This window comes from Ovis aries, chromosome 9, assembly GCF_016772045.2.
Source record: "Ovis aries strain OAR_USU_Benz2616 breed Rambouillet chromosome 9, ARS-UI_Ramb_v3.0, whole genome shotgun sequence".
In the NCBI taxonomy this organism is placed as follows: domain Eukaryota; kingdom Metazoa; phylum Chordata; class Mammalia; order Artiodactyla; family Bovidae; genus Ovis; species Ovis aries.
Window position 1 is genome coordinate 28556675 of NC_056062.1, and position 25456 is coordinate 28582130.

Genomic DNA, 25456 nt, shown 5'->3' on the forward strand with positions numbered 1-25456 from the left:
CCCCAGTTCTTATAATAACCAGGAGACCGTGTGGATATAAAGGCAGCAGGATTTTCACTCTCGATCAGTTTCCCATTGGTATTGGCCCCAGTTGTTCCTTCCGGATGTGTTTTCCTGTTCTTGGTGCTTCTGCAGTTTACATTCTAACTTAGGTACCTGGGAGCTAGTACTCCACAAGTGGAATAGGCTTTGTGGCCAGTGACATTTTAGTGAGTCTAGAGGTAAATGTGAATAAAACTGCCACCCCATTCCATTGTATCTGAGGTTTCATGGAAGAACAGGTTGGTAAAAATTTGGAGCTGAACCCTACCTAATTGACACCATGCCAGCTTTGAGATAAGAGAGATGAATGGGTTTGCAGAGAGGGTCCAAGTCTATGGACTTGAAAAAGATTTGGGAGTTTGCTGGAAAGGTTGAGGTAAGGAAAAAGTAGCTGTTTTACTTTCTCTCTTCCAGAATTTTCCTTTCAGAGGCCTTAAGTTCTTGGCTGCAGTGATAATCCTTTTATCTGAATTCTGCCTGGAGACTGAAACAGTCTGTCTGTCACTCAAAGTCACTGGCATTGTCCAATTAGCGGAATTTGGACCTGCAGGGAATGCCTGATAGGTGGATTGCAATGCAACATAAAAGGAAGTTTCTGGCAATTAGACTTGCCCAGCACCGCTTGGGCTGTCTGGAGAGAGGGTAACAAGCTCCCCATCAAGGCGCCAGATGGAAAAAGTCAGGAAACCTAGGGTGCAGGACTGTATTACGTGAGAAGATGCTGCTGGTCCTGGGACTGGGGAATAATCAGCTTTTGGTTGTGAGGCACTTGGACCTGAAGGCTGAGACAGTGGAGGCTGTGATCAGGGGTTTCTGAAGTATCCATCTTGTCAACCCCAGTCATATAGCTGATGGTCTTTGGCACTGTATTCTTTCCAGACAAGAGAGCCATGACTGTGTTCTTACGTCTACAAGCCAAGTCAGATTAGTAGCTTAGAGGGTTCCGGATGATTTTCTAGTTGATCCAGGGAACAACTAGAAAACTATTTTTATTTATTTCCTTTATAAAAATTTTTTTCTTCTAAATTATGTAAGTGCCTCTTAAAAACTCACGTTGGTGTATTTCTGGGGTGACTGGAGCGTCCTAGGAGGTACCAGAGTCATCCTTATGAGTGAATTCTGACGTGCTCTCCTAGAAGATATATGGCCTGAGAATGGACTAGAAGCACTGCAGGTTAAGGGCTGGAGGAAATCTGCTTATTTGAGGCTCCCAGTTATTTTGGGGGGTCTGGTTAGCTGAAGTTTCCCTTTTTGCTAAGATGCCTCTCTTATCGCTTTCATCCCCTTCAAGTGGTTGCTTCCTAGACTTTTGGCTTATAACATGTTGGTAGATCCTTCTGAGATTTGCACCATGTGTTAGGATGGTTTGAATACATTTTTTTTTTTGGTCCTGATAGAACTAAATTTGGTTTATACAGCCCAATAATCGCTTCCTTTTAAATGTGTTTTCAGGCGGTTATTGAGCAGCTTCTTGTCATTCCTTTTTTCAAAACTGTGATCTTTGATCTAAAAATTCTTCTGACTCTTCTTTTCAACATTTAAATGCCTTTATGCATTTAACTGTGGATTTGGCATTCCCTTTGACATAGACACATATGGGATGTGATTTTCGCTTGTGACTAATTTTACCTTATATTTCACTCTGCAGCTGTATCACCTTTTGCCACATTCTGTATTTGACACTTTTTTACTATCCTGTAGATAATGGTAGTTTATAGCCTAAAGGTATTTAAATATCACTGTCAAAAAGTGTTTAATGTTTTTTTGGGTTTGATTAGACTTTATCTGAAAATCATTTTAAAACAACTTGACGTGCTCCAGCCGTGGGTGAATATACCTATTTTTGTGGAAGGCAGGCTTCTTGAATACCTATGGGGCATAAACCTAGGTGGGGAGTTGGGGGCTGGAGGGAGAGAGGGTCCCTGCCCTCCAAGAAGTTCCAGGCGAGGGCCAGAGGTCCATGCGTGGGGCAGGGTCAGTCTTGCTGACAGGTGAGGGTGACAAGACAGAGGTAGCAGGAAGGTAGATAAGCATGGAACTGGCCCAGAAGCTCAGGCTCTGAGTGGAGTCTCTTGAACCCTCATCAGGCCCTGCTGCTTGACATTGGCTCGTGACTTTTAAAGTCCTAGAGTTGGCTGTAACCCAACTGGGGGAAGTAAGAGCGGATCAGAAATGAGAAACATTTTGTGCTATTTGCCCACTTCTGCCACCTCACCATGCAGTCAGCAGCCTTATTTCTCATTTAATTAGTTCTCATATTGTTATTAAAGTGAAGTGAGTGAAGTTGCTCAGTCGTGTCCAACTCTTTGCGACCCTGTGGACTGTAGCCCACCAGGCTCCTCCGTCCATGGGATTCTCCAGGCAAGAATACTAGAGTGGGTTGCCATTTCCTTCTCCAGGGGATCTTCCCAACCCAGGGATCGAACCTAGGTCTCCTGCATTGCAGGCAGATACTTTAACCTCTGAGCCACCAGAGAAGCCCTCAATATTGTTATTAATTTCACCTAAATAATTATGGTAAAGCCTTCCGTTTCCATCTATAACTACTTTTATCAGAGACATTGAGGGAGGAAACCACTGGAACATTTTAATATGTTAACCCTTGAGCCTGACCATTGAAATAGTTGAATGTGTCATCTTTCACCCGAGACTGCAGAGCTGATTTATAAACCTAATAAACAGACTCCCAGAGTCCCATATTATTCACTGTTATATGAAAGTTTTAAGTTCTTTAATTTTTTTTTTTTTCATTTTCACCCCAGCTTGAACTTTGGATCCTGGTTTCCTTAGTGACTTTCCAAGTTACAATAAATTACACCTAAAAGCTTTTCTTGTGAAAGCATCTTAATTGACTTCTTACAGGAATATATTCTTCATCTCTCTTTTTAAGAAAAAAAGAAAAAAAAAAGCAGTTGCATTCTCTAGGACTGACAATTACAAACTAGGAAGATGTCTGTTTAGATGGAAAGTAAAGACTCTTAGCAAGGCAGGGGAGGGAACCTGGGTTGCAGCTCTCAGTGGCTGTGGGTTTACTCGCCATGATATGAAATTCGGTGGCAAACCGTGGGCTGTTTGAACACAGGTAAGACTGCTGCCCGAATACCAGTTTGACTTTATTATTTTCCTTTTTGTGTCAATTGTGTATCCTGCACTTTCTCACCGTGTGCCCCCTGCCAGTGGACGCTCTCGGTAAGTCTGTCATCCTGAATCTCCGGTGGCTGGTCACGGTGTGGTCCTTGCTGTGGGCTTTCCGTGGTTGTCCAGACCTATGCTAGTTGCTCCAGTTTTCCTCCCAGTTCAGAACAATCAATGGTGCCTACTTAATTTTCCATAACTTTAAGAAAATTGTGTGTGCGTGTGTTTCAACCAATCATTTTCTTTTTTTTGAAATTTGACCCTTTAACGGGTTAGCTTAACATTCTAAGAGTCTTTACATCCTCATAATTCAGTATTAGACTCATGGAAAAAAGAAATACAGAGTGACTTAAACCCTCATTTCCACAGCAAAAAAAATACATGCATATTTACATATCTAAGTGTATATGTGTGTATTTACATCACAGACAAAACATGGAGAGCTATACTTAATAACTTCTCAAAATAATTCCCAGATCGGATTTGGTTTTATTAAGCTTGCCAGCTATCTTTAACTTAGTCTGCCCAGGACCATTTGGTTTTTTCAAAACCAATCATTTATTTTAAAAAAAAAAATCAAAAGTATTTCTTATTTCAGCAGAGTTTGTGGAATGTTTCATTTTGAAGGAATCAGATCTTCAAATTCAATAATCGAAGTGATTCTTCTTGACTAAATGTTGACCCTCATTCTGTGGGCGGCAGCGCTAAAACTTCAGGTCGCTTTCGGCGTCTCGTGGCTGTCCCTCTGTCTCGGAAAGGTCTGTCTGTGGGCTGTCCATGTGGTTTATCTTGCCTGAGTGTGCCTGAGTGTTCTCTGAGCCTTTGCACTGAACAGCTCTAAAGAGATTTTTGCACTGGATTCTGTTGTCTACGAGGAACCCAAACCACATGGGTCCCCTCTGGCAGGTGGGGCCAGGATGACCTGCTGTCTCGGGGGACTCAACTCTGCCTCCTTCCCGTCACGGTGACATTGGGATAATGTCTCCCACTTTTTAAAAGTGATAATCCTTCCAGTCTTCAATGCTGTGGTTATGACACAGCTTAGTGTACCTTTGGGAGGAAGGTAAGACACAGTCCCTCTTCTGCTTATTGTGATAAAATTCATATAACATAAAATGTACCATTTTAACCCCTCTAAAGTGTACATTTCATTGGCTTAAGTGCATCCCCAATGCTGTGCAGCCATCACTACTGTCTAATTTCAGGATGTTTTCATCACCCAAGAAAGACGTCCCCTGCCATTTAAAACAGTCATGCCTCATTCTCCCTCCCCTTCAGCCCCTGACAGCCGTTCGTGTGCTTTCTGTCTGTATGGATTTGCCTGTTCTGGACCTTTCTTATAAAGGGAATCATATAATATGTGGCCTTTTGAGGACACAAAGTTTTATTAAAAACCTTTGCTTGGAAGCCTGGTGTGAGTCTGTCTATGGTATAAATGGGGCATGCTATTTGTTTTAAATGATGGGCAGTGGGATTAGGGTTGAGTGAAGGAACCACACAGCCTTTTGACTCTGTGACCTGGATTCTACTCATCCTAGGAAGAGTCCCTGCAGCCCCGCTAGTTCTCTGTCTTGCAGGGGCCGGCTCCCAGAGCTAAGCCACAGTGACATAGGATCATAGCAGTGAACTTGGGCATAAAGATGTAAGAAAGCTGTTTGACTTAAAGCCCTCTTAAATTTTATTTTACAAGTTTTAAGTCATTTTTGAATCTGGACATGTGTATTTTAACAACATTTCATGAGAGTTAAAATGTCTTGGTTTAACAAAAGAAATACATATATATATATATGGAACTTTCTTTCAGTCAGGTCAGTAGTATTTACCTTGACTCCTTCAGAAGTATTTACCTTGAATCCTGCGGGCCCCCGCAGGGAAGACATTTATAACTCAATGAAGTCTACTGAGATAGGGGTACATTGCCCCCTCCAGGAACAGAGACTCTGGTAGAGGCAAGCCAGTTATAGGTATCCCTCGGGATTCAAGGGGATTCGTTCCAGGGTCTGCCGCATACTATGAGATGCTCAAGTAGTATAGTCAGCCCTTCAAATCCACAATTCCAAACCCACGGACCCCACCAAGGATTGTAAACAGTACATGACCCACGGTTGGTTCAGTCTGCGAATGAAAAACCCGTGGGTTTGGATGCCGATTCTATATTTATTGAAAAAAATCCATGTGCAAGTGGGACCTGTGTTCAAACCCATATTATTCAAGGGTCAACTGCAGTTCAGTCTGGTGTGCTCAGCACTGTGATGAGTATCAGCAGAAGGTGCGGTACTGGGGCAAGGCGCGAGAAACCCGTTTACAGTTGGTGTTGGCAGGTGATGAGGAAGATGAAACGGGGTTGGCTGGTGGAGAATGGGGCAGGGGCTGCTCAAGGTTCAGGGAAGTGTGTGAGCCATCAGCATTTACACGGGGACACCAGAACCAAAAGGAAGGGTGACCATGCTGCAGGGTGGGGGTCATGGAATGTGTGACCCCGCGTCAGCTTTAGGGGTGAACTGAGAGCCTCAGTGACCTCCACTGCCGATCCTCAGCTACCTGCCTCCAGATGGTTCTATTTCTCAGCCCCATTTCTGATCAGACCCCGTTCTAGACTGACTTTTCCCCCAATCACCCTTCTTTTCCTCCACACGGAGAAAGCAGAAAGCTGGAGTGATGCCGAATCCTTTTCACTGGCCCAGTGGTTTCCACGGGCCCTGGCCGCATCAGCGTGAATGTTTGCATTTCCTGGCCGGTTTCTTCTATGCTTTATGAAACTGGCAGAAACCCCTGATGCCCCAGAAACTACAGTCGTTGAGTGGATGGTTCTCCCTGCCTCAGTGGTAAAAACTGAGTGTGTTTCAGCCCTGTCCAACCACCCCGCTGCTTCAGTTTTTGAAGAGTAGTAGCCCTGGGAGCCCTCTTGCCCAGAGGGAGCTCCCACCTACAAATCTGAAGTCCAGGTTATCGGTTAGTGGGTCACCTGGCTTTCTTGCTGGGCATAGTGCAGAGGCTCTGTTCCCTTTGTTGAGTTAGGGGAGATGGAGAAGAAGCAGACTACTCAGAAAGAGGTACGGCCCACACAAAGAGACCCTTCTAGTGGTTAACCCCATCTGCCATGGCTGTGCCTCCAGGCGTGGTCAGAAATTGTCCCCCCAGGACCTCCTGGGCCACTGGAGTGAGCATGGAGCTGGCGGTGGCCTGCCCCGAACTGCTGGCTATCCGGATTGCGAGACCCAGCCCTGGAAGGATCCAGCAGCACCAGAAGTCTCCTTGGATGTTTTTTCTAACCACCTCCCTCTGATGCATGTCCGCTCTCTGCAGAATGGCACCCAAAATAAAAAAGCCTTCCTGAATGCCGAGATGACGGGGTACAGAGAGCTGGTCCATGGTTCTAGGCTGTTTTTCCACTGCCCGCTTCCCTCCAGTGAGCATCCCTGGAAGGGGTAGATTGCCACATCAGTGCGATTGGGAAACATGTACCTTGAGCCAAAACCAACGATTGTTCTCTATTGGAACCAAAGCTGGAAAAGTTCCCTCTGAGGGCAGGAAGTGGCTGTAAATGCAGACAGGTGATCACTGAGACCCTCCAGGGCTAGTATGACCACCTGTAGCCTTGCGATATCTCTGGACGTTTAGATGTAACTGCACGTAACGCAGCAGGGAAGACTGTTGAGTCACTGCTTCTTTCCATGCTTGGGAAAGGTGCGAGAGGAGCCTGCGAAATATTTGAATGGGTGCAGTTTTACTCAATGGGACAACCTGTGTGCAGTGGACAGGGGAGGACTTTTTAAAGAGTCAGCATTGGAGAGCCGCGGCCTGACGTACATTCTGGCCCAGGAAGTGCCAGGTAAAGCCATCAGCAGAGTGAGCAGGGAGAAAGGAGACGTCAATGGATGCAGCCAGCTGTGCCAGCCTGGGCTAACAGGCTGATGGGGAAAAGCATGCCAGAGGGGCAGCCTGACTCCCTCCGTCTTAACAGCAGCAGTGGTCAGGCTTTCCTCTTTAGACCCCGTGTGGTTCAGTGAGCTATCCCTGACTGTGGTCTGTACAGATGTGGGAATCTAACTGAAGAAGCTCCCGCAGGGGGCTGTTGCATATGTGGTGAAAGTGTGGAGCCTTCAGAGGCCAGGGGATTCCTATTTCATACCTGGGAATGCTAGGTTATCAACGGGCTAAGCAGATCCACCCGAGGCCCAGAGCGGTGAGCTCCTTTCCTTTGCAGAGCTGGTCTCTGGGAAAGCCTTGGCCTGATACAGCTCGTCAGGTGTCTTGCTTGTGACTCTGGCTGCAAATGGCTGATTGCAGGAGTCGAAAAGATGCGGAGAAATGTCCCTGTGCACGAGGAGACTTTGTCAAGGTGTGGGTCACCTGGCTTCCCTGTGGCTGCATTTAGAAGCTGGCAAGATGCGTTTAAGGGGGCAGGGGGAGCACACAACAGGAGCCCAGTGCTTTCCTTGGTGTTAGTTTTGCCAGAAGCTAAAAAGGGCGACGTGCTTGAAATACCCATTCCCCGAACACCATGGTGTTGATTAACCCCGAGAATGCTGAGCGGGTGGTGTGGTGCAGGGCTAGATGGGCAAATGGGGGTATAGTCCTGCCTTTCTTGAGTTGCGAGCCCATCACAGTTCTCACAGGGTTAAATTGTTTCACTTCTGGTGCCTCTCTTTCATTCTCCATGACTGCCACAGAGGAGCCCGGTGAGCCGAGCGTGTCTTCACACGTTCAGGAAGTAGGTATCTGGGCTAGATCCCCTTGGCGGCTATGGAGGCACAAGTGGCCTCTGCCCTCAAGCTGTCTCCATGATGGCAAAGGCAGCTATGTTCTAACATCAGTTCTCTGATACCAACCAGGTATCCGCCAGGTCACATCAGTTCAGATACTAACTACCCGGGGTGGGCTTAGACCCCATGCGCAAAGAACAAGATTTTCTCCACTTCAATCACCAGCCACAAGTGGGGTCCACAAGCTACCCACCTATGTACGCAGCCAACCTCAAATTTAGGGTCTCCCATGAACCCCCTCAGGTTTGACAAGTTTGTTAGAATGACCCACAGAGTTCAGGAAAGCAGTTTTTCTTAGGGCTGCTGGTTTACTATAAAGGAAAGACATGAACCCCCAGGTGAGGAGCTCCACAGGATGCAAGGCCAGGCCAAGGTGGGTGCAGTCTCCGTGCCCCTGCCAGGCATGTCAGTGTATTCATGGGAGCTCGCTGCTCCAGAGTTTTTATTGCATTTAATGGTTATGGAGGCAGGCTGTCTCCTGCTGAGATGCCCAGGGTTTAAAGATGCCCTGTTACTGCCAATGGCACCTAACACTCCCTAAAGCTCACCACATGCTGGGTCTGGTGCTGAGTGCATGATGTGAACGAATCCATCTGCTTTCACAACCATGTGAACTTGGTGCTATTTTTTATGTTTAACAGATGAGTAGAAACTGAGGCACACCCTGTTGAAAGAATAGCAGAAATAGAGTTTGTTTGAATGTGTTCAAGCCCCAAACCTTCCAGTCTTGTCTGATGAAATCTCTCCTTCTTTGGATCCCTGGTTGGTTTTGCTTTGGAAAAATCAATCAAAAACTGCTGCAGGATATTAAGAGTAGAAAATGACGTATGTAGGACTGATAAGGACAACTACCTTTTGATGGAAAGGGGGCATTTTTCATTCCAAATTCTAAATCTCCAGCATCACCTTGCATGCCTGTCTCTGAAATTATATCCCATATTTCAGTATTTATATCCCTTATTGCATTGACTGCAGATGCCATCAATGGTAAGATGCATTATTATTTTCTCACTGATGAAAAAAATTTTTTAAATGCCGTGTAAACTATGACTCCTACCGACTGTAAGATATATCTTAATTTTTAAAATATAGACATGAAAAAGCAAGCATCTTCAGATGAAACATAGTATTTGCACAAGTGTGTCAGGGACATATGGAAGTCATTTATTGGGATTCTAATCGCAGGGCTTATGTGTGCTATGAGCAGGAAGCGACAAAGAATGCAGGCTTCTGAATGGGAAAGACGGAGAATCGGCATCTGTCTGCATCCACTCCTAGCTCAGGGGCTCTTGCACGCCACCCTAATCTCAGTTTACCCCTCTGTCAAATGGAGGTGTTAATTCCTGCCTTGAATGTTTATGTAAAGATTAAGGAAAATGTAAATGTTGGGAAAATATGGAATCTTGGTTTCATTCCAGAAAGCTTTGTGAATTCTCCCTACCTACTTACCAAATTTTTTTTCTCCTTTGAGGGTTCTGCTTTGGTCTTTGACCTGCTGCCTATTAATAGTGCTTTTGCCCCAGGAGCATTTTTTTGTAAAGAGAATAATCATATGATTTCCCCTGTTGGGGGAAGTAAAGGAGCTGCTGGCTGTATTCATCAGAATTCTCCAGCATGAATCCAGCCAAGACCTGGAAACTCGCAGGGGAAAAAAATTCTCGAGACTGAGATGACTTTTTACAGAAAAGGCCACAAGCAGTGCTTTACTCAGGAATTTTGTCTGGAAAGCCTGTTTAAGCCCTCTCTTCTTTTGGCTGATGGGCGGCCCTGGAAATTGTTCGTTTTCCAGTGTTGAGGCCATTTAAGGGCATGATGGTTAGACCAGTCAGTAAACTCAGATCGTGCTGGTCCAACTCTTTGTGACCCTGCCATGGACCATACCCTACCAGGCTTCTCTGTCCATGGGATTTTCCACGCAAGAAGACTGGAGGAGGTTGCCATTTCCTCCTCCATGGGTGTCTTCCCAAGCCAGGGATCTAACCAGTCTCTCTCCGGTGGCACCTGCGCTGGCAGGGGGATTCTGTACCACTGAGCCACCTGGGAAGCTCCTATCAAGGCCTCATTCACTTGCAAATATTTGAGTATGTGCCTTCCAGGCAGGTGTGCTGAGGTAGAAGATACAGTGCAGAGCAAAAATACTTGTGGTTTCTGTCCTCGTGGGGCTTCCTGATCACCAGGGGAGACTGGCGTCCGTGGAAGAACTGGAGGCATAAAGATGAAATGAGAACTGGGAGGAGTGTCGTGAAGGCTGTGTTGACGGAATCTCTGAGAATTAAATACGAGAATTTAGTCTGGTTGAGAAGGTTCAGGGAGGGCTTCTGTGAAGAACTGTGACCTGAGAATGAACAGATGGCCAACAGCTGGGGCGGAGGGAGAGGGGATGTTTAGGGGGTGGAGCCGGACGCTGGAGCAACGGAAGAGGAGCGGGCAGGGCCTGAGGTCGGCCTCAGAAGCCGACCCACGGACGTCTCGCAGGGCAGGCCGTGTTCACGACACTGGACTTGTTACTATTTGGGCTGCACTGTGCGGTGGCATCCAAGATCTTAGTTCCTCATCCAGGGATCGAACCCATGCCCCTGCATTAGGAGTGTGGAGTCTTAACCACTGGACCGCCAGGCGAGTCCCCACTGAACTTTCTTGAAAGCAGTGGGAGCTACTGAGAAGAGAGAAGATTTGCATTTTGAAAGTAATTCAGGGCTGTTCCAGGCAAGCTCGTCCAAATGCAGTCAGAGTGACCTATTAGGGGCGGATGGAGCCGTCCAGGTGAGAGATCAAGGTGGCGCAGTGAGGGTGGGAGTAGCAGAGACGGAAGAGGAGACGGCGTCAAGTCCGCACGGGAGCTGCTGCAGTCATCGGCAGCGGCTCTGCCAACATTGCTGATGGGAGGCAAATGAATGGGCTTTTGTATATTAAGTCAGTGCTGAGGCAACTCCAAATTTGTGGACCTAAAAAATGACTGTAAGAACCAGTATATCCAACTGAGACATGGAATAATTTCTTCCACTTTTTTTTTTTTATAAATAGATGTTGTGGTTACTGAATTTAAGAAATAAACATTGTGTTTCTAGGTTATGATATATCCCACATGGAAATGTATTCACTGTGACGATAATTATAGCAATCTTTACAGATTATACTTATTTTAGAATACTATAATTTGAAAGTCCTTTAATTATAACATAATACATATTTAAAATAACTTGACTAATCATAGAATGATTTAAATTTATATTTACCAGATTAGGTAACACTTGGTTCTAGTCACTTTGCTTTCCTATGTCTATATTTTTAGAAATCAGTGTCATTAATCACAGATAGATGTGCACCTTACAACTTGTGAAAGGAAGTAAAGATACCCATTTCCCCAATTTCTTATAATTATAGGCTAGTATTGAAAGAAATTGCTACCATAATTAAACTTTCTGCCTCTGGAGTTAAGAACATGCTGACTTGGTCCGTGGTCCTCTGTGGTCCCTTAGTTGGAGCATCCTTGGAGAGACTGAGAGGCTTACAAGAAGGCCTTGGGACCAGCCACAACCACAGGGCCTCACTGCAGGCTTGGACAGGCTGTTTGACAGGTGGTAGAGAAACAGAGAATTTCATTACCAAAGGGCTTGTGTCATATACACAATCCGTGTGTGTGGATTCAGCTGCACAAGCCAGCATTTTGTTTACTTATTTTTAGAAAGTTTTTGGCTGTGCCTTGCTTTTGAGATCTTAGTTTCCTGCCCAGGGATGGAACCTGGGCCCTTGGCAGTGAAAGCGCAGTGTCCTAACCACTGGGACTTCCCTGGCAGTACAGTGGTTAGCATTCCATGCTTCCCCTGCAGGGTGCATGGGTTCAGTCCCTGGTCGGGGGACTAAGATTCTGCCTGGTGTTCAGCCCAGTCAAAAAAAAAAAAGAATAGGGAAAATTCTCAATTTCATGGGACTGGGGTGCCCGCTCACTCGCCTCCCCGCAAGTCCCCCTGGAGAATGGAAGGGTGCTTTAACAAGTTTCTTGTCTACAAAAACTCATGAAACCTATGACTCTGCAGCTGGGTAATGTGTGAAACTGGCTCCCAGGCAGAGAAACTGGAAGAACAGGTAGAATTATCAGGGTCAGGGAGGGATGGTGGCTGATAACAGCAAAAAGTTCTCAGAGCAAAGTGAAAGTGAAGTCACTAAGTCATGTCCGACTCTTTGCGACCCGTGGACTGTAGCCCACCAAGCTCCTCCGTCCATGGGATTCTCCAGGCAAGAACACTGGAGTGGGTTGCCATTTCCTTCTCTAGGGGATCTTCCCAACCCAGGGATCGAACCCAGGTCTCCCGCATTGCAGGCAGACGCTTTAACCTCTGAGCCACAAATTCTCACATAATTGTTGGATAAAAAATCCCTCCGCATGGAATTAAACACTGTTTTGCTGCACCCAGCACATATGCTCACCTGACCAGTTAGGACTCCATGTACAGACCACTGACTGTACTGGAATGCCGTCTAAGGCATTTTCAGGGATGACCTTTGCCCCCGATTTTCCCCTTTTATGCTAACTTAGAACTTCAGTTCAGTCGCTCAGTTGTGTCCGACTCTTTGCGACCCCATGAATCACAGCACGCCGGGCCTCCCTGTCCATCACCAACTCTTGGAGTTCACTCAGACTCACGTCCATCGAGTCAGTGATGCCATCCAGCCATCTCATCTTCTGTCGTCCCCTTCTCCTAGAACTTAACCCCTACCAAAAATCCAGTGACTTTTGCTAGTTGGATGTTCTTGACACCTGACTGCCTTTCTGGCTCTAGAGGAAGCTTTCTCATCTGCTTGTGAGAAAATACAGAATATATTCCTACATTCAAGGCAGTTTTCCCTGACTCTGTACTTTTTTAAACCAAATAACACATTGCATCTAAGTGTTCTCCATGGCATCCTTAAAGAGGAGGGTGCATGGTGACTGGCCAGGTCCCTTTCTAGGTGGCGGGTGGAATCCAGTCCCTTGACTTGAGGCAGCTGGGAAGGAGGGGGAGGAACCCAGAGTCAGAGGGTCAGGTGGTGTGCGCTCTGACTGCCTGCCCCTGCATGGCCCCGGACAGTCCTCCCTCTCCCCTCCTCTGAACTGGGAGAAGATTGGTTTGGATAATCTGTAGTGCCCCCTCCATGCTAACATTCTGTTTAAAACACCTATTGAGTGCCTGTTGAATGCACCTATTAAATACCTTTTGAGTACCCGTTGTATACACCTATTCAGTACCTGTTGTATACACCTGTTAAACACCTATTGTGTACTTGTTGTATATACAGAGAGCATTTCACTGCAGGCTAGGCTGGGAGAGTCCAAGCTTGTGTCCAGAAGGAGTTCAGAGATTCTTTTTCTGGTTCAGGTGGTAGGTGAGCATGGGAGCCCAGTGTGGAAGCTCATGAGCTGGTCTCCTGATGGTCACCTTCTTGTCCTCAGATCAGATTTACAATAGCCACACCCCCTGATACAGTGTCTGTTTGCCCAGCTTTATCCATGTTTATCCAGACTTCTGTAAATATTCTCAGTCCAGGGGCCAAACGGTGTGTGTCACAACAACTTAACTCAGCAGTTGTGATGAGAGTGGGTATAGACAGACTGTAAATGAATGGACGTGACTGTGTGCAAATAAAAGTTTATTTATAAAGACAGTTGCCTCAGCAAGTTCTTGAGTTGTTGAAAAGTCTAGAAATGGGTGCCTCTGCGTATCTGGGGTCTGTGGATGGGGCCAGGTGATTCCCAGGCACGGGCCAGCCTCAGTACCCAGGCCCCCTTCAGTCCTCCACCAGCAGAGCTCTGACTGCGGGTATTTTTGTTGCTGAGCTTGTCCTACAGGAAGGGCCTTCAGGACTTGCCACTAGGGAGTTAAACTAGCTGCCAGGGAGTCCCAGGGGCTCCTCGGAGCCAGGAGAGCTGATGCTAGCCCCCTTTGTGTTCTGGGACAGACACTTCTCTTCCAGACAGAGGCTCTTTTATTGAGCATGACCCAACAAAACCAGCTTGTGCCCATTTTTGGAAACATCCACAGGCCTTCAACTTGTTCTTCATACCTTAGCCTCTTCAGAATGCAAATCAGGAGAAGTTACCCCAGGACATTTTACTTGTCATAAATAAATCAGGATAAGCATCCCCTTTGGGCACTAGAAATTGGAAATGGCTGATCCTAGAAAAACCGCTTCTTTAGATCCTTTCTGGGTATAAATAAATGATTTTTTAGAAGTCCCGGGGAATTGTGGTTTCCGCTCCAGCAGGGACCCGAGGGAGGAGGACACTGCTTCCAGGAGCTGCTGTTTCAGCAAGCCAAGCTCCGGGCTTTGTTTCATTTGCAGGGCGAGGTGACATCCAGCCCCAGCTGGACAGCGCACTCCAAGACGTCAATGACAAGTATCTCCTGTTGGAAGAAACAGAGAAGCAAGCTGTCCGGAAGGCTTTGATTGAAGAACGCGGCCGGTTCTGCACCTTCATTTCTATGCTGCGGCCTGTGATTGTGAGTCAGTGGAAAGTTCCAGAAGGCTTAAACTGCCAGTTCTGAGGAGACCCTCCTTGTTTATCTGGAGGCACTGAGAAGTTGCGGTGTGTCAGGAATCATGATGGTGGAATCAGGATTATGGACCAGCACTTGTCTACAAGTTGCTGATGGCCACACGGCTCTCTCTGCATTCTGAGCAATGGTGGTTCTGCTTACTTTTTCTCCTCAAGATGGCCCCACAGAGTTGTTCCCAAAGTAGGTCCCCAGACCAGCAGCATCACCTGGGAACTGGTTAGAAATGTGCATTCTCAGACCCAACCCAGACCTACTGAACCCACAGCTCTGGGGCTGGGAACCCCACCCAGGCATCTGGGCTCTTGAAGCAAGTCCTCCAGCTGATTTTGAGACCCAGTGACCGAGATGAGTGCCAAGGAGTGACTGTGAGGTTAATAGGGGAAAAGCCTCAGTGAATCAACGCACTTAGTTTTGAAGTCAATTAGTTGAATGCCTTGAAAAGTTCTGCTGGAGCTTTTCTTGAGGCTGATACAAATGCACCAGCTGCCTTCCCTCAGCCCTGGCAAAATGCCCAGATCTGAGTTGTTCCCCTGAGCGTAGTGCTTTCCCATGAATCGTTCTTACCTGGGTCCACAGCCCCAGCTTACTGCTTTGGTGATATCCTTCTTCCATAGTCCATAGTTTGCCTCACTTGCCACTAAGTTGATGGAAAAAACAAAGACGGGGCAGTTAACCTCCAGTGAACACACATGTGCTGTCACTTAGGTCTGCCAAATCTGGACCAGAACATCCCCAAATGGTGTCATCTGCTGAAGTCGATTGACTTCCAGAGGGAGGGGGCAGGGGAGCCCTGGCCTGCGGAGGGGGCTGTGCTGCAGGATCCCACCCACAGGCAGACGGCTCCGCCCCCAGCAGGGGCGCCGGCCCCCAGACGCTTTTAGGAAGGCGTGTGTGTTTGCTGTGCAGCACACAAGTCACTCCGTGGTTGTGGCTAGTTCCTTGTTCTCCATTTCCCCAAAGAAAGGGCTGGTGAATGGCTTCAGCAAAGATAAACCAGTCCTTGTGTTCCTCTTCTGAGAAGTTGGAAGTGTGGACAGCGTCCCTAATAAAAACAGCTGGATCCAGGTGATAAAGTGAATCATGCGTGGTAACAGGTTGTGAATTACTTTCAGGAGGAAGAAATCTCAATGCTGGGGGAAATCACTCACCTGCAGACCATATCGGAGGATCTGAAAAGCCTGACCATGGACCCTCACAAACTGCCCTCCTCAAGCGAACAGGTAGGCATCGTGGGGTGGGTGCTCAGGACAAGAAACCCAGTAGATGAAGGTTCAAAATCCTGAGGGCTCCTTGTGGCAATCTCTCATTTAAAATGGCAACGTGTTTTACATTGTGACATGTGGCTGTCATCCGCACAGGTTATCATAGAGCATCTACTGTGTGCCAGGCTCTGCTCTGAGCTCTTTACATAGACTTCCTCTGTGAATCCCCACCAATATTCGCATTTTACAGAGGACCTTGAAGCACTGAGAGATAAAGTCACTTAACCAGGCAGTTACTGGTAGAACTGGGATTTAAACCAAGCTGTCAGTTCCCTCAGCCCGTGCTTTTAATCATGTGTTCACTGACCCTCTAGAGATAAACTCCACTAGGAACATGACGGTGGGGTCTCTTGGTCATCACCGTAAATCATTCTGTCTGGATTTCTCCCATTCTAAGTAAGGAATGAATGAGGGTCTCACTTATGAAAAAGGTGACTTCATGTTGGTTCATTTGGTTCATGTGACTATTAATTATGTTCAGTGGGGCAACAGCTGAAAAATCACATGCTTTTGCCTTTCATATAAAATTCTTATTGTTGCCTTGGAAGCCAGCTCAGCAGACAAATTTGGGAGCTTATATTTTCCATCTTGCAAAATTGCTTTTATTAGACTACAGCCTGCAGGCATTCACTCAGTAAGCAGATATTTATTGAGCACCTACTATGTGAATGGAAACTAGAGCTTACATTCAACTGGCTCTTTGTTAAGTAAGGGAGACAGATGTGGAAGTAATTATGAAAAATTGGTTTGTTCTTGATTCTGTCAGGTTTTATTGGTCAGATGGAGGCATGAGTAGCTATTAAGTGACTAAGATGTAAGATCAGTTCAATTCAGTAGCTCAGTTGTGTCTGACTCTTTGCGACCCCATGGACGCAGCATGCCAGGCCTCCCTGTCCATCACCAACTCCCGGAGTTCACTCAAACTCATGTCCATTGTGTAAAATCAACACTTCCTAAAAGCATTATCATCTATGTTGTGCTGTAAACAAAAACCCTATAAATTTTAACCTTGATGTAAATGTCTCTTATGAATTATAACTGTAAATCTTTTTCTTTTTGACAGCTATGTTGTGGTTTTCCTCTCCCTTCCCCATTAATTACGTCTTTGCTTGTCTCAGAAAAAGGATTATGACACTGATGGATTGGTACTATGATTCTTCCATTGAAAGGAAAACTCTTCACAACATGTTTTTCTTTGATCCCCACTCTTCCATGATGGTGGAGTTTCGACGTGACGACAGTTGTTGAGATCTGATGGATAATGTTTCCCTCCTCCGCACTTTGCTGACCCTCCTGCTCTGTCCCCTTAGGTGATTCTGGACTTGAAAGGCTCTGATTACAGTTGGTCGTACCAGACCCCACCCTCTTCTCCGAGCACCACGATGTCCCGCAAGTCAAGCGTCTGCAGGTAGGTGAAGCCAGGCTGGGCTGTTGCCTTGGGGATGTGGCATTTTGCTTTACACTAATTGTGAATGTTGGAGCCAGTCTTGGGCTCTGAAGTAGCGCATTTTAAACAGGAAATGGTGATTGGGTGAAAGAATCCCATCATGATTTTGGTCTTACTCTTTAGTTTCAGAATGAATTTTGGGTTAGAAGGAAAAATCCCATCAGACCTTAAATTGGTGGTCACAGCTTTCTCTGTCAGGGTATATGGTACAAAATCTCCTCATTTTATGAATTCTCACTGGATTTTCCTGTTTAGCAGAGTAGAAACCACATGGGCTCCCAGAGGGCGAACAGGGGTCGATCCTTGTGCAGACGCATCTCGCTGTGGCCGGAACAGATGAAGGCAGTGACGGTGGCTCCTGCGCCTACTTGCCCCCCGGTCTTTGTCTCAGGGCTTCACAAAGTGAATGGAATTCTTGATCTGTTAACCTCTCCCACCACCGCCGTCACTGCTTTGTTAGGTGTTATTGTTAACGTGGTGACTCAGGGTCCATCGGAATAGTTCTGCCATCGGTCAGCAACACTGTTCCCTGGCAGCATTCTGTTCAAGACCATTCTTGACTTGCCGAAGGCCAAGTTGATTATTCCCTTCCCGTGGAGGTAGAAACACCCTCGTGCATCATGTCCTTCTTGGTACACTCTCCCTGCTGATCTTTTCCTTTGACTTTTCAAAGCCGAATGGATTTCCTCTTCCTGTGACTTAGCGTTGAGAGTAAAGAACAGGATGGAGCTGCCGAGTCTGTGTGTGGGAATCTCTCTCTACACACACGTGTGTGTGTGTGTGTCTTTCATTTCATGTTTGAGCTCGTGCAGTGTACAGGGAGCAGGAAGTTCAGACTTGAGATGCTCCAGCCTGACATTCTGCAGCCTGAGGGTGGCGGTTGGTTTCTTGTCATCTTTTGTATGCTCTGTGTGTGTGTGTGTGAGACACGTCTACTGAGGTTTTTTTCTATTGAGGATTTTTTTTTTGTTTGGTAACGAAGTAAACTTTATCTCGTTAGTAGAAAACAAAGCTGCGTGAGTCTCCTTCTGTAGTTTTAGTGTCAACAGAAACTCCTGTCATATGGACAGCGCCGGCCCTGAGCTTGCCGTAGTGAGATTGCCGTGAGCGTTGCTGTCAGTCTCCGCATGCCCTGTTCTGGCTAACAGCACACTTCGCTATGTCTGTTGGAACGTTAGCACCAAGTCATTCCAGCATAGAACACCAGAAGAAGGTAGTCAGCCCTTGACTGTCTTATTAGCTGGCCGAGTTTGTGAAATTTGACGAGAATCTCTTGAGGAGTTAGGAGTAGAAACCACAGATCTTCTAATCCCAGTCTGGGTTGTTTATTTCATGCCTTCTGACGCTGCTACAGCTGTCCTTTATCTGTCAGCTCTGCCTGTTTGGACCAGGAGACTTTGTTCAGTTTTCCGGGTTTCATAATTTGAGTGTAGGACATACTGCTTACGACTGGAAATGGAACAGGCAGAACTCCAGAGGGCAAGTGTCATTTTCCGACATCCTGTTTACTGTTCCATCCTGGAAGCAAACAGCTTCGATTGATGACCTTTGGTCCCTGAAAGCTGCCTGCCTCTTGCCAGGTGTTCTGTTTGCTGGGCTCACAGATAGTTGAACAGAGAAGTACCTGTGTTCAGGGTCAAACCATTCATTAAACCACCAACTTTGTTAATAATAAAATGTAAAATACACGAACACAGAGTTGTCTCACATACGGGTATCTTGAATTAGACACACTTAGGATGCAATCACCTTGAGGAATCTCTTGGTGCCAAGCGATGGTTGGCCAGGTTGATCCCGATGGTTCACCTAAGGAAGACACTTGGGTGCTCCAACTAGGTCATGCTGAAGCCTTCATATGGTTTTTGTGAGTAGAGGGTATGAACCTTTTTCATGCCTCAGACATCGAGTCCCCTGGCTTTGCTGGTCGGTGACACAGCAGAGCTGGGCAGCACTTGACAGTCTAAAATCACAGCCTTCCATCCTAAAGATGCCTCATTGCGTCTCGGAGAACCACGGCTCCATAGCTGCTTTTCGCCCCTTGCTCACACAGAAAAGACCTTTTGTTTACTCGCTTAGTGATTGGGTGTTTTGAAAACATGTCTCACTGTGTGCGCTGCTTCTCGGGGCTGGGGGCGGGTTGCGTGATGCCGTTCTCCCCCGTCACCCTTGCCATCTGTCCCGCTGCCCCCGCAGCAGCCTGAACAGCGTCAACAGCAGCGACTCGCGGTCCAGCGGCTCCCACGGCTCCCACTCGCACTCGCCCAGCTCCCACTTCCGCTACCGCGGCTCCAGCCTGGCCCAGCAGGCGCCCGTGCGGCTGTCCAGTGTGTCCTCCCACGACTCAGGGTTCATCTCCCAGGACGCCTTCCAGTCCAAGTCGCCGTCCCCCATGCCGCCCGAGGCCCCCAACCAGGTAAGAATGTCCTTGGCCCCAGGAGCAGCCGCCACACCTGAGGCCCTGGATCAGTCTTGATGGCTGGAACCAGAGAGGGAACTGGAGAGCTTGGACAGACCCTGGTCATCTGCCATGGGGAACCTCTGGTTTAATTTCTCATCGTTAGATGAGCTGATCCCCTAAAGGGAGAGAATATAAGTGGGGGTTAAAACTTATGATTGGGCTTCCCTGGTAACTCACATGGTAAAGAATCCGCCTACAATGCGGGAGACCTGGATTCGATCCCTGGGTGGGGAAGATCCCCTGGAGAAGGAAATGGCTAACTACTCCAGTATTCTTGCCTGGAGAATCCCATGGACAGAGGAGCCTGGCGGGCTACAGTCCATGGGGTCTCACAGAGTTCGACACCACTGAGTGACTTTCACTGACTCAAAGCTTATGATCACCATGTGGGTGATAGTTGTCACCCCATTGATTTGGACAGTTTTCACACTTGTGTAGACAGGTATGTAGACAGACTCAAAGTCTTGGAGTCTTGGCTGCTCTCTGTGTCCCTGTGGCTGGCTTGGCATGATATAGTCATTATCCCATTTGCACATGGGAACAGAGATTCTGCTGTTGAACAACGCCTCGGAGCCCTTCCTTGGCACTTTCAGCTTCCTTGTATCAATTTATGATGAGGATGAGAATAAGAAAGTATCTTCAGTGCTCATGCAGGTAATTCTGTGAGCATCTTCCTCCTGGGAGAAGGGGAGGTGTTGAGTTTCTTTGAATACAGTTGGGTTAGATGGCACTAAATGCCCAGCCCTTTAGCTGCAGAAGAGCAGAAGGCAGGAGCTGGGCATCGAACACCCTTCACCTGCTCCGCTGTGTCCCTTTTTTGTGTCAGTGGGTTGGCGTCTAGACTAGCAAGCACAACATACAGGCAACTAGGAAATGTGAACATCCAGGATGTCCCCTCAGCGCCATCTGCTGGGGAGCATGGTGACTGCGAGCCCATTGCATATTGGGTTTGCCAAAAAGATCATTAGGGTTTTTCCAAAGTAAGACATTAACTTTTTGGTCAACCCAATATAATACATTTTGAGACCAACCACAGCCTTTGGCCCAAGATCCTTTGGATTCAGAAGGTCACGTGCTTGTCTTGTTCATCCAGGTATCCAATTTGCCTGAGAGTCAGCAAGTATCTCCTGGGTGCCAGGCACCGTCCTAGGAGCTCCTGCCTATTGTCTATGTAGTCCTGCCAGCAGCCGCTTGGAGTGTTGTTATCCCTGTTTTGTTGGAGAAACAGGCTAAGATGTAAAGCAGTTTGCCCGAGTGGCACAGTTATGTGACCTGCAGTCGGGGATCTGGAACGAGGGTTTCTAGCAACTGGTCCAGCGGCCTTTCTGCACCACCCTGGCCATAAGGTGCCCCTAGCAGAGTGTTCTGGGGAGCACTCCACGTTGAGGAAGCATCTGTCATGTTCTGGGAGCCAGACAGCCACTCGCATGATGCATCTGACATTGGTGAACCCAGAGCTGCTCAGCCTAGAGCCCCGCCTTTGGCATTTCACAGCTGTCCCTGGGGGCGCTGTTGCCTCTCTCTGTCTTCCTGGGGTTGAGATTCAATTTTAAGCAGAAATGCTCGGAGCTGGGAGCTGCAGCTTTAAGTCCTCTACTTGTCCTAGCTGGGTGCTTTGGCTCACTCACTCTTTAAGAGGTCCCGCCTTGTGTGGCACTAAGCTGTACCTGTGTGTCTCGTGAGCCTCGAGTGAGTGTGGTAGAGAGGGAGCAGGGATTTGCAGCTCCTCAAAGGCTTTTCTAATGTGCAGTGTCATTCTCTGTGTGTTTTTAATCAACTGATGCATTAACAAAATATCGTGCGCTGACACCCCTTTCTAAAAAAAGAGGCCATGTGCTCCAGCTTTGCTGAATGAAGCAGGGTTTCTGCCTCCAGTCATGTCAAGGGAAACAGAAGGCGGGATCGTTGGGATTTACTTAAATCTGAAAGCCGGTGCCTAAGATAAATGCTTGGCTAAGCAACTCTAGGGTAGTTTGAGTAAACTCAGGGATGCTGCAGAATTTAATTGAGAATTCTGTTTTTCTTGAAAAAGGCGTTATGACTGCTTCTAAGGCAGAGGGGAAATTTAAGGAGATTGTACACCTCACACAGGGCAGAGGGTATAGTTTCCTAGGGGAAGTATTATTACCTTTATTTGGGTGGGAGGAAGGGAGCACACATCCATAAGCAGGGAAATCCCTCGGGTGCATGGGTGTAAATGAATGCCTCGTGGCAGGATGTTTTCAGGATTCTCCCTCTGTCCTCTACTCTGCTCTTTACAAGTTGTGCCACGTGTGCCCAGGAGAGATGGGACCACGTCTGCAGCGGGGCTCCTGCCTAGAACCGTTCACTCCACCCACTCAAGGGGCTCTTCAGGAAAAAATGAGCAGAAGTCAGACGAAATAAGAACCTGTAGTCCTGGGGTGCTGTACTGTTTCTCTTTTTTCAAATTGAACTTATTTAATTAGAGGAGCCAAAATAAGTAGTTCTGGTAAATTATAACTGGCTTTTTTTTACAGTTGGTTAAGCACTACATACATAGATACACACACACACAATCTCATTTAATCTTCATCCAATAGATATTATTGATCCCTATTCTAAAGAGGGGGGAAAAATGAGGTTTTAGAGAGATTAAACCCATGGTTCCTAGCCTGGGAAGTGGCAGAAAAAGGACTTCAAACTTTCAGACTTAAGGTCCTAGACTGCTAACCAAACACTGAGCTGGGGAGGCGGCCGGGACCTCCACTATGGGGTCTGCCCTTGCTTTGGCTCCAAGGAGTGCACATGCAGTGCCTTTTTGGTTCCTTGCTCTTGCAGGATGGGAGCACCGGCTTTCAGATTTAAGTCAGTCCCAACAGGCCCGCCTTCTGCTTCCCGTTCGTGACTGGAGGCTGAAACCCCGCTTCATTCAGCCTGATCCACACGCACAGAGCAAGGCTGGAGGAACCTTCCTTTGGCGGGTGAAAGTTGGGGGACAGAAACATGAATCTGGCCTCCTTGCCAGTGAAACAGGGACACTTCCAGGGAAAGAGTAAAGAGGCTCAGACTTGCTTATACGGATGGGATGAGAGTGCAGTTAACAGTGAAGAAAATGGAAAGCACATGCCTGGGTGGGCCCAGAGCATGCCCCCCGGTGGGATGGCGGTGGGGCACAGGTACATGGAAGAAATAGCCATTGTCACTCATCCATTCAGCACTGTTAGGCACCTGCCCTGTGCCAGGACAGGACCAGAATGTCAAGATGCAGTGCTGAATTAACAGGCAGTCTCTGCCTCGGCTGAAGGTTAGGGCCTGGGAGCAGGTGCCTGGTTGACACTGGGAGACGGGCAGGGACTGGAGGTTTAATCAGATCAGCCTGAAGAGATGTTTTCTCAAGGCAGACCTCAGTTCTGTGATGTCTCAGATCTCACTGGATGGTTCACCCTCTCTATGATGGCCACGCGAAACATTGCCCTAACCACTGGACTTCACTGCCCAGAGCCTCAAAATCACCCCCCAGGCAGAAAGACCTAAAATCTTGTCCTGTGAAGATACAGCTTCACAGCTGGAAACCACCCCTTAGGGATCCAGAGGCTGCATGTGATAAAGGGAGAGAATCCAGCAGTTAGAGCCATTCTAAGGAGACAAGGGACTTCCCTGGGAGCTCAGCATCTTCCTCAGGAGATGTAGGTTCAGTATCTGGGTCCGGAAGACCCTCTGGAGAAGGAAATGGCAACCCGCTCCAGCATTCTTGCCTGGGGAAATCCCATGGAGAGAAGAGCCTGGTGGCCGACAGTCCACAGGGTCACAAAAGAGTCGGACATGGCTTAGTGGCCAAACAACAGGCAGACGTGGAGCAAAAGCCCAAGCTGGGGGGTCAGTCCTCACGTCGTATCATCCGGGCACCTGAGAGATGTAAAAGGCATGGCATCCCTGGGCTCGTGGCACAGGAAGAAATGCCCTGGAGAGCACAGGAGTCCCGCACCTTGACCAGAGCCCCTCTCCCCAGGCCAGGCACGCAGCCTGTGCAGTACACACACACAGACGTCAGGGTCCTGGGAGCCACAGTCCAGCGGGTCTGGGTCTCGCTGGGTGTCACGCTTCCTTTCCAGGGCTTGGGAGCCTCTGTAGGTGCAGCTTTGGGGGGAAATAACCCTAACTCTGCTTCTCCCATCCTTCCCTTCTCTGTGTACGTGTCTGTCTGTCTCTCTCTCTTGCGTGACTTTCCTCCCCTCGCCCCCGCCCTCCCCCATCTTTTTATTTTTTACGGATGTTCTTTTTTGGTGGTACGTGGTCCCCTCGTGTGGTCCCTCCCCTGCTGCAGAACTCGTCCAGCTCGGCCTCCTCCGAAGCCTCGGAAACCTGCCAGTCGGTGAGCGAGTGCAGCTCGCCCACCTCGGTCAGCTCAGGCTCCACCATGGGCGCCTGGGCGTCCACGGAGAAGGTGACCGGCTGGGGTCCCAGCCTCTCCCCCAACCCTCCCTCTGCCAGCTACTTCCTGCACAGCCGCAGGAACCCAGAAACTCAAAATCTCCCCCAAGAGTAGCCCCTCTTGGGACAGAGGGAGGGACAAGACTGAGGGATTTTTCGGGAAGGGGTGCCTGGCTTCTGAAGCAGTGACCTTGCGGTCATCAAGAGGGAGAAGAGGGGTATGGGGAACTCGGAGGTGTGAAGGCTTCTTCCCAGGACATGGATGATCACCCATCTTTCCTCTCCCCTCCCCCGCACCCCGCCCGCCATGGCCGCCTTGTCACCTTGTCGTTGGATGTGACATTCCACTGCGTCAGAGGCTGTGTGCTTTCCCGCCTTTTTGTTTGCAGCCCCATCTTCTTCTCCCCAGTTTAGAATCTGCTCCTGAACACACTGATGATTTGGAAACCTGGAACGAACAGCTTCAGCTGATGGTGTTGTTTTGAAAGCTGCACAATGGAGATGAGCAAATCACCATCACTTTGAAATTATTAGTGAAATAATCAGAGACCATTGAGCACTGCACATTAGGGACACCGATCATTTCCAAACTATTCTAAAAGTAGATACAGTATTTTCCCCCACTGAATGCTTGGTGTCAGATAAATGTGCATTCTTTGCACCGTGGAGCTCTTCTCTCGCATCATGGACTGTCCATGAGCAGCAGAGTCCCTGATGTTTGTTTGTAAATACTCAGGTCTCCCTCGTCCCTTGAATGTCAATGCCATCTTGTACCTCCACGCTCATCCTGTTATATTAATTTTTTTTTCCTTTTTTCCTCCCCTTTTTTTTGTTTCCAGTTGTCTAACGGGTTTTCTCACTATAGTTTATCAAGTGAGCCCCATGTGGGGCCCGTAGGGGCGAGCCTTTTCCCTCATTGCCTGCCCGCCTCCCGCCTGCTCCCTCGGGTCACCTCTGTCCATCTTCCAGACTACGCTCATTATTACACCATTGGGCCCGGCATGTTCCCGTCATCTCAGATCCCTAGCTGGAAGGTTTGTGTCTCTCCGTCCTCTCCCCCCTCCCTCATTGCCTCTGTGCTCACCCCTCTTTTGCCCCTACAATTCTCACCCCGATTCTCCCCTCACCCCCTTCCTCTCACACTCTGCCTTCTTCCCCATAACACCTCCTCCCTGAGTAAATTCTCCCTGGGGGAGAACCAGAATCCAACAGGCAGCTCTGAGACAGAGATGTCCACACGGAGCTGGGCTGGAGGGGTTGCCTTTAGGAGACACCAGTTAACCCTGTTAGACCCCAGTAGACCCAGATGGAGCACGCTGGGGATACTTGGTTCCAAAGTGTATGTCCTGGTTCTGCCCTCCTGGGGGATTCCTGAGGGAATTGCTGGTATCGAGGACTGTGTACCCCAGACTGTTCCC

At 48.0% G+C, this 25456-nt stretch overlaps 1 protein-coding gene across 9 annotated transcripts in view; it reads left to right on the top strand.

The window, feature by feature from the left end:
* The window catches only part of MTSS1 (MTSS I-BAR domain containing 1), a 162134-nt gene that overhangs the window by 130509 nt on the left and 6169 nt on the right, over positions 1-25456 (top strand). For 2 of the 9 annotated variants that reach the window (XM_042254143.1, XM_060393658.1), the window contains exons 7-13: positions 3220-3231; positions 14265-14422; positions 15592-15699; positions 17052-17149; positions 19382-19601; positions 23932-24051; positions 24878-25072. In XM_042254143.1, the coding sequence (XP_042110077.1) occupies positions 3220-3231; positions 14265-14422; positions 15592-15699; positions 17052-17149; positions 19382-19601; positions 23932-24051; positions 24878-25072 (911 nt within the window). The remainder of the gene's footprint in view (positions 1-3219; positions 3232-14264; positions 14423-15591; positions 15700-17051; positions 17150-19381; positions 19602-23931; positions 24052-24877; positions 25073-25456) is intronic. The other 7 variants (XM_027972910.2, XM_004011648.5, XM_042254145.1 and 4 more) reach the window with 7 other exon arrangements.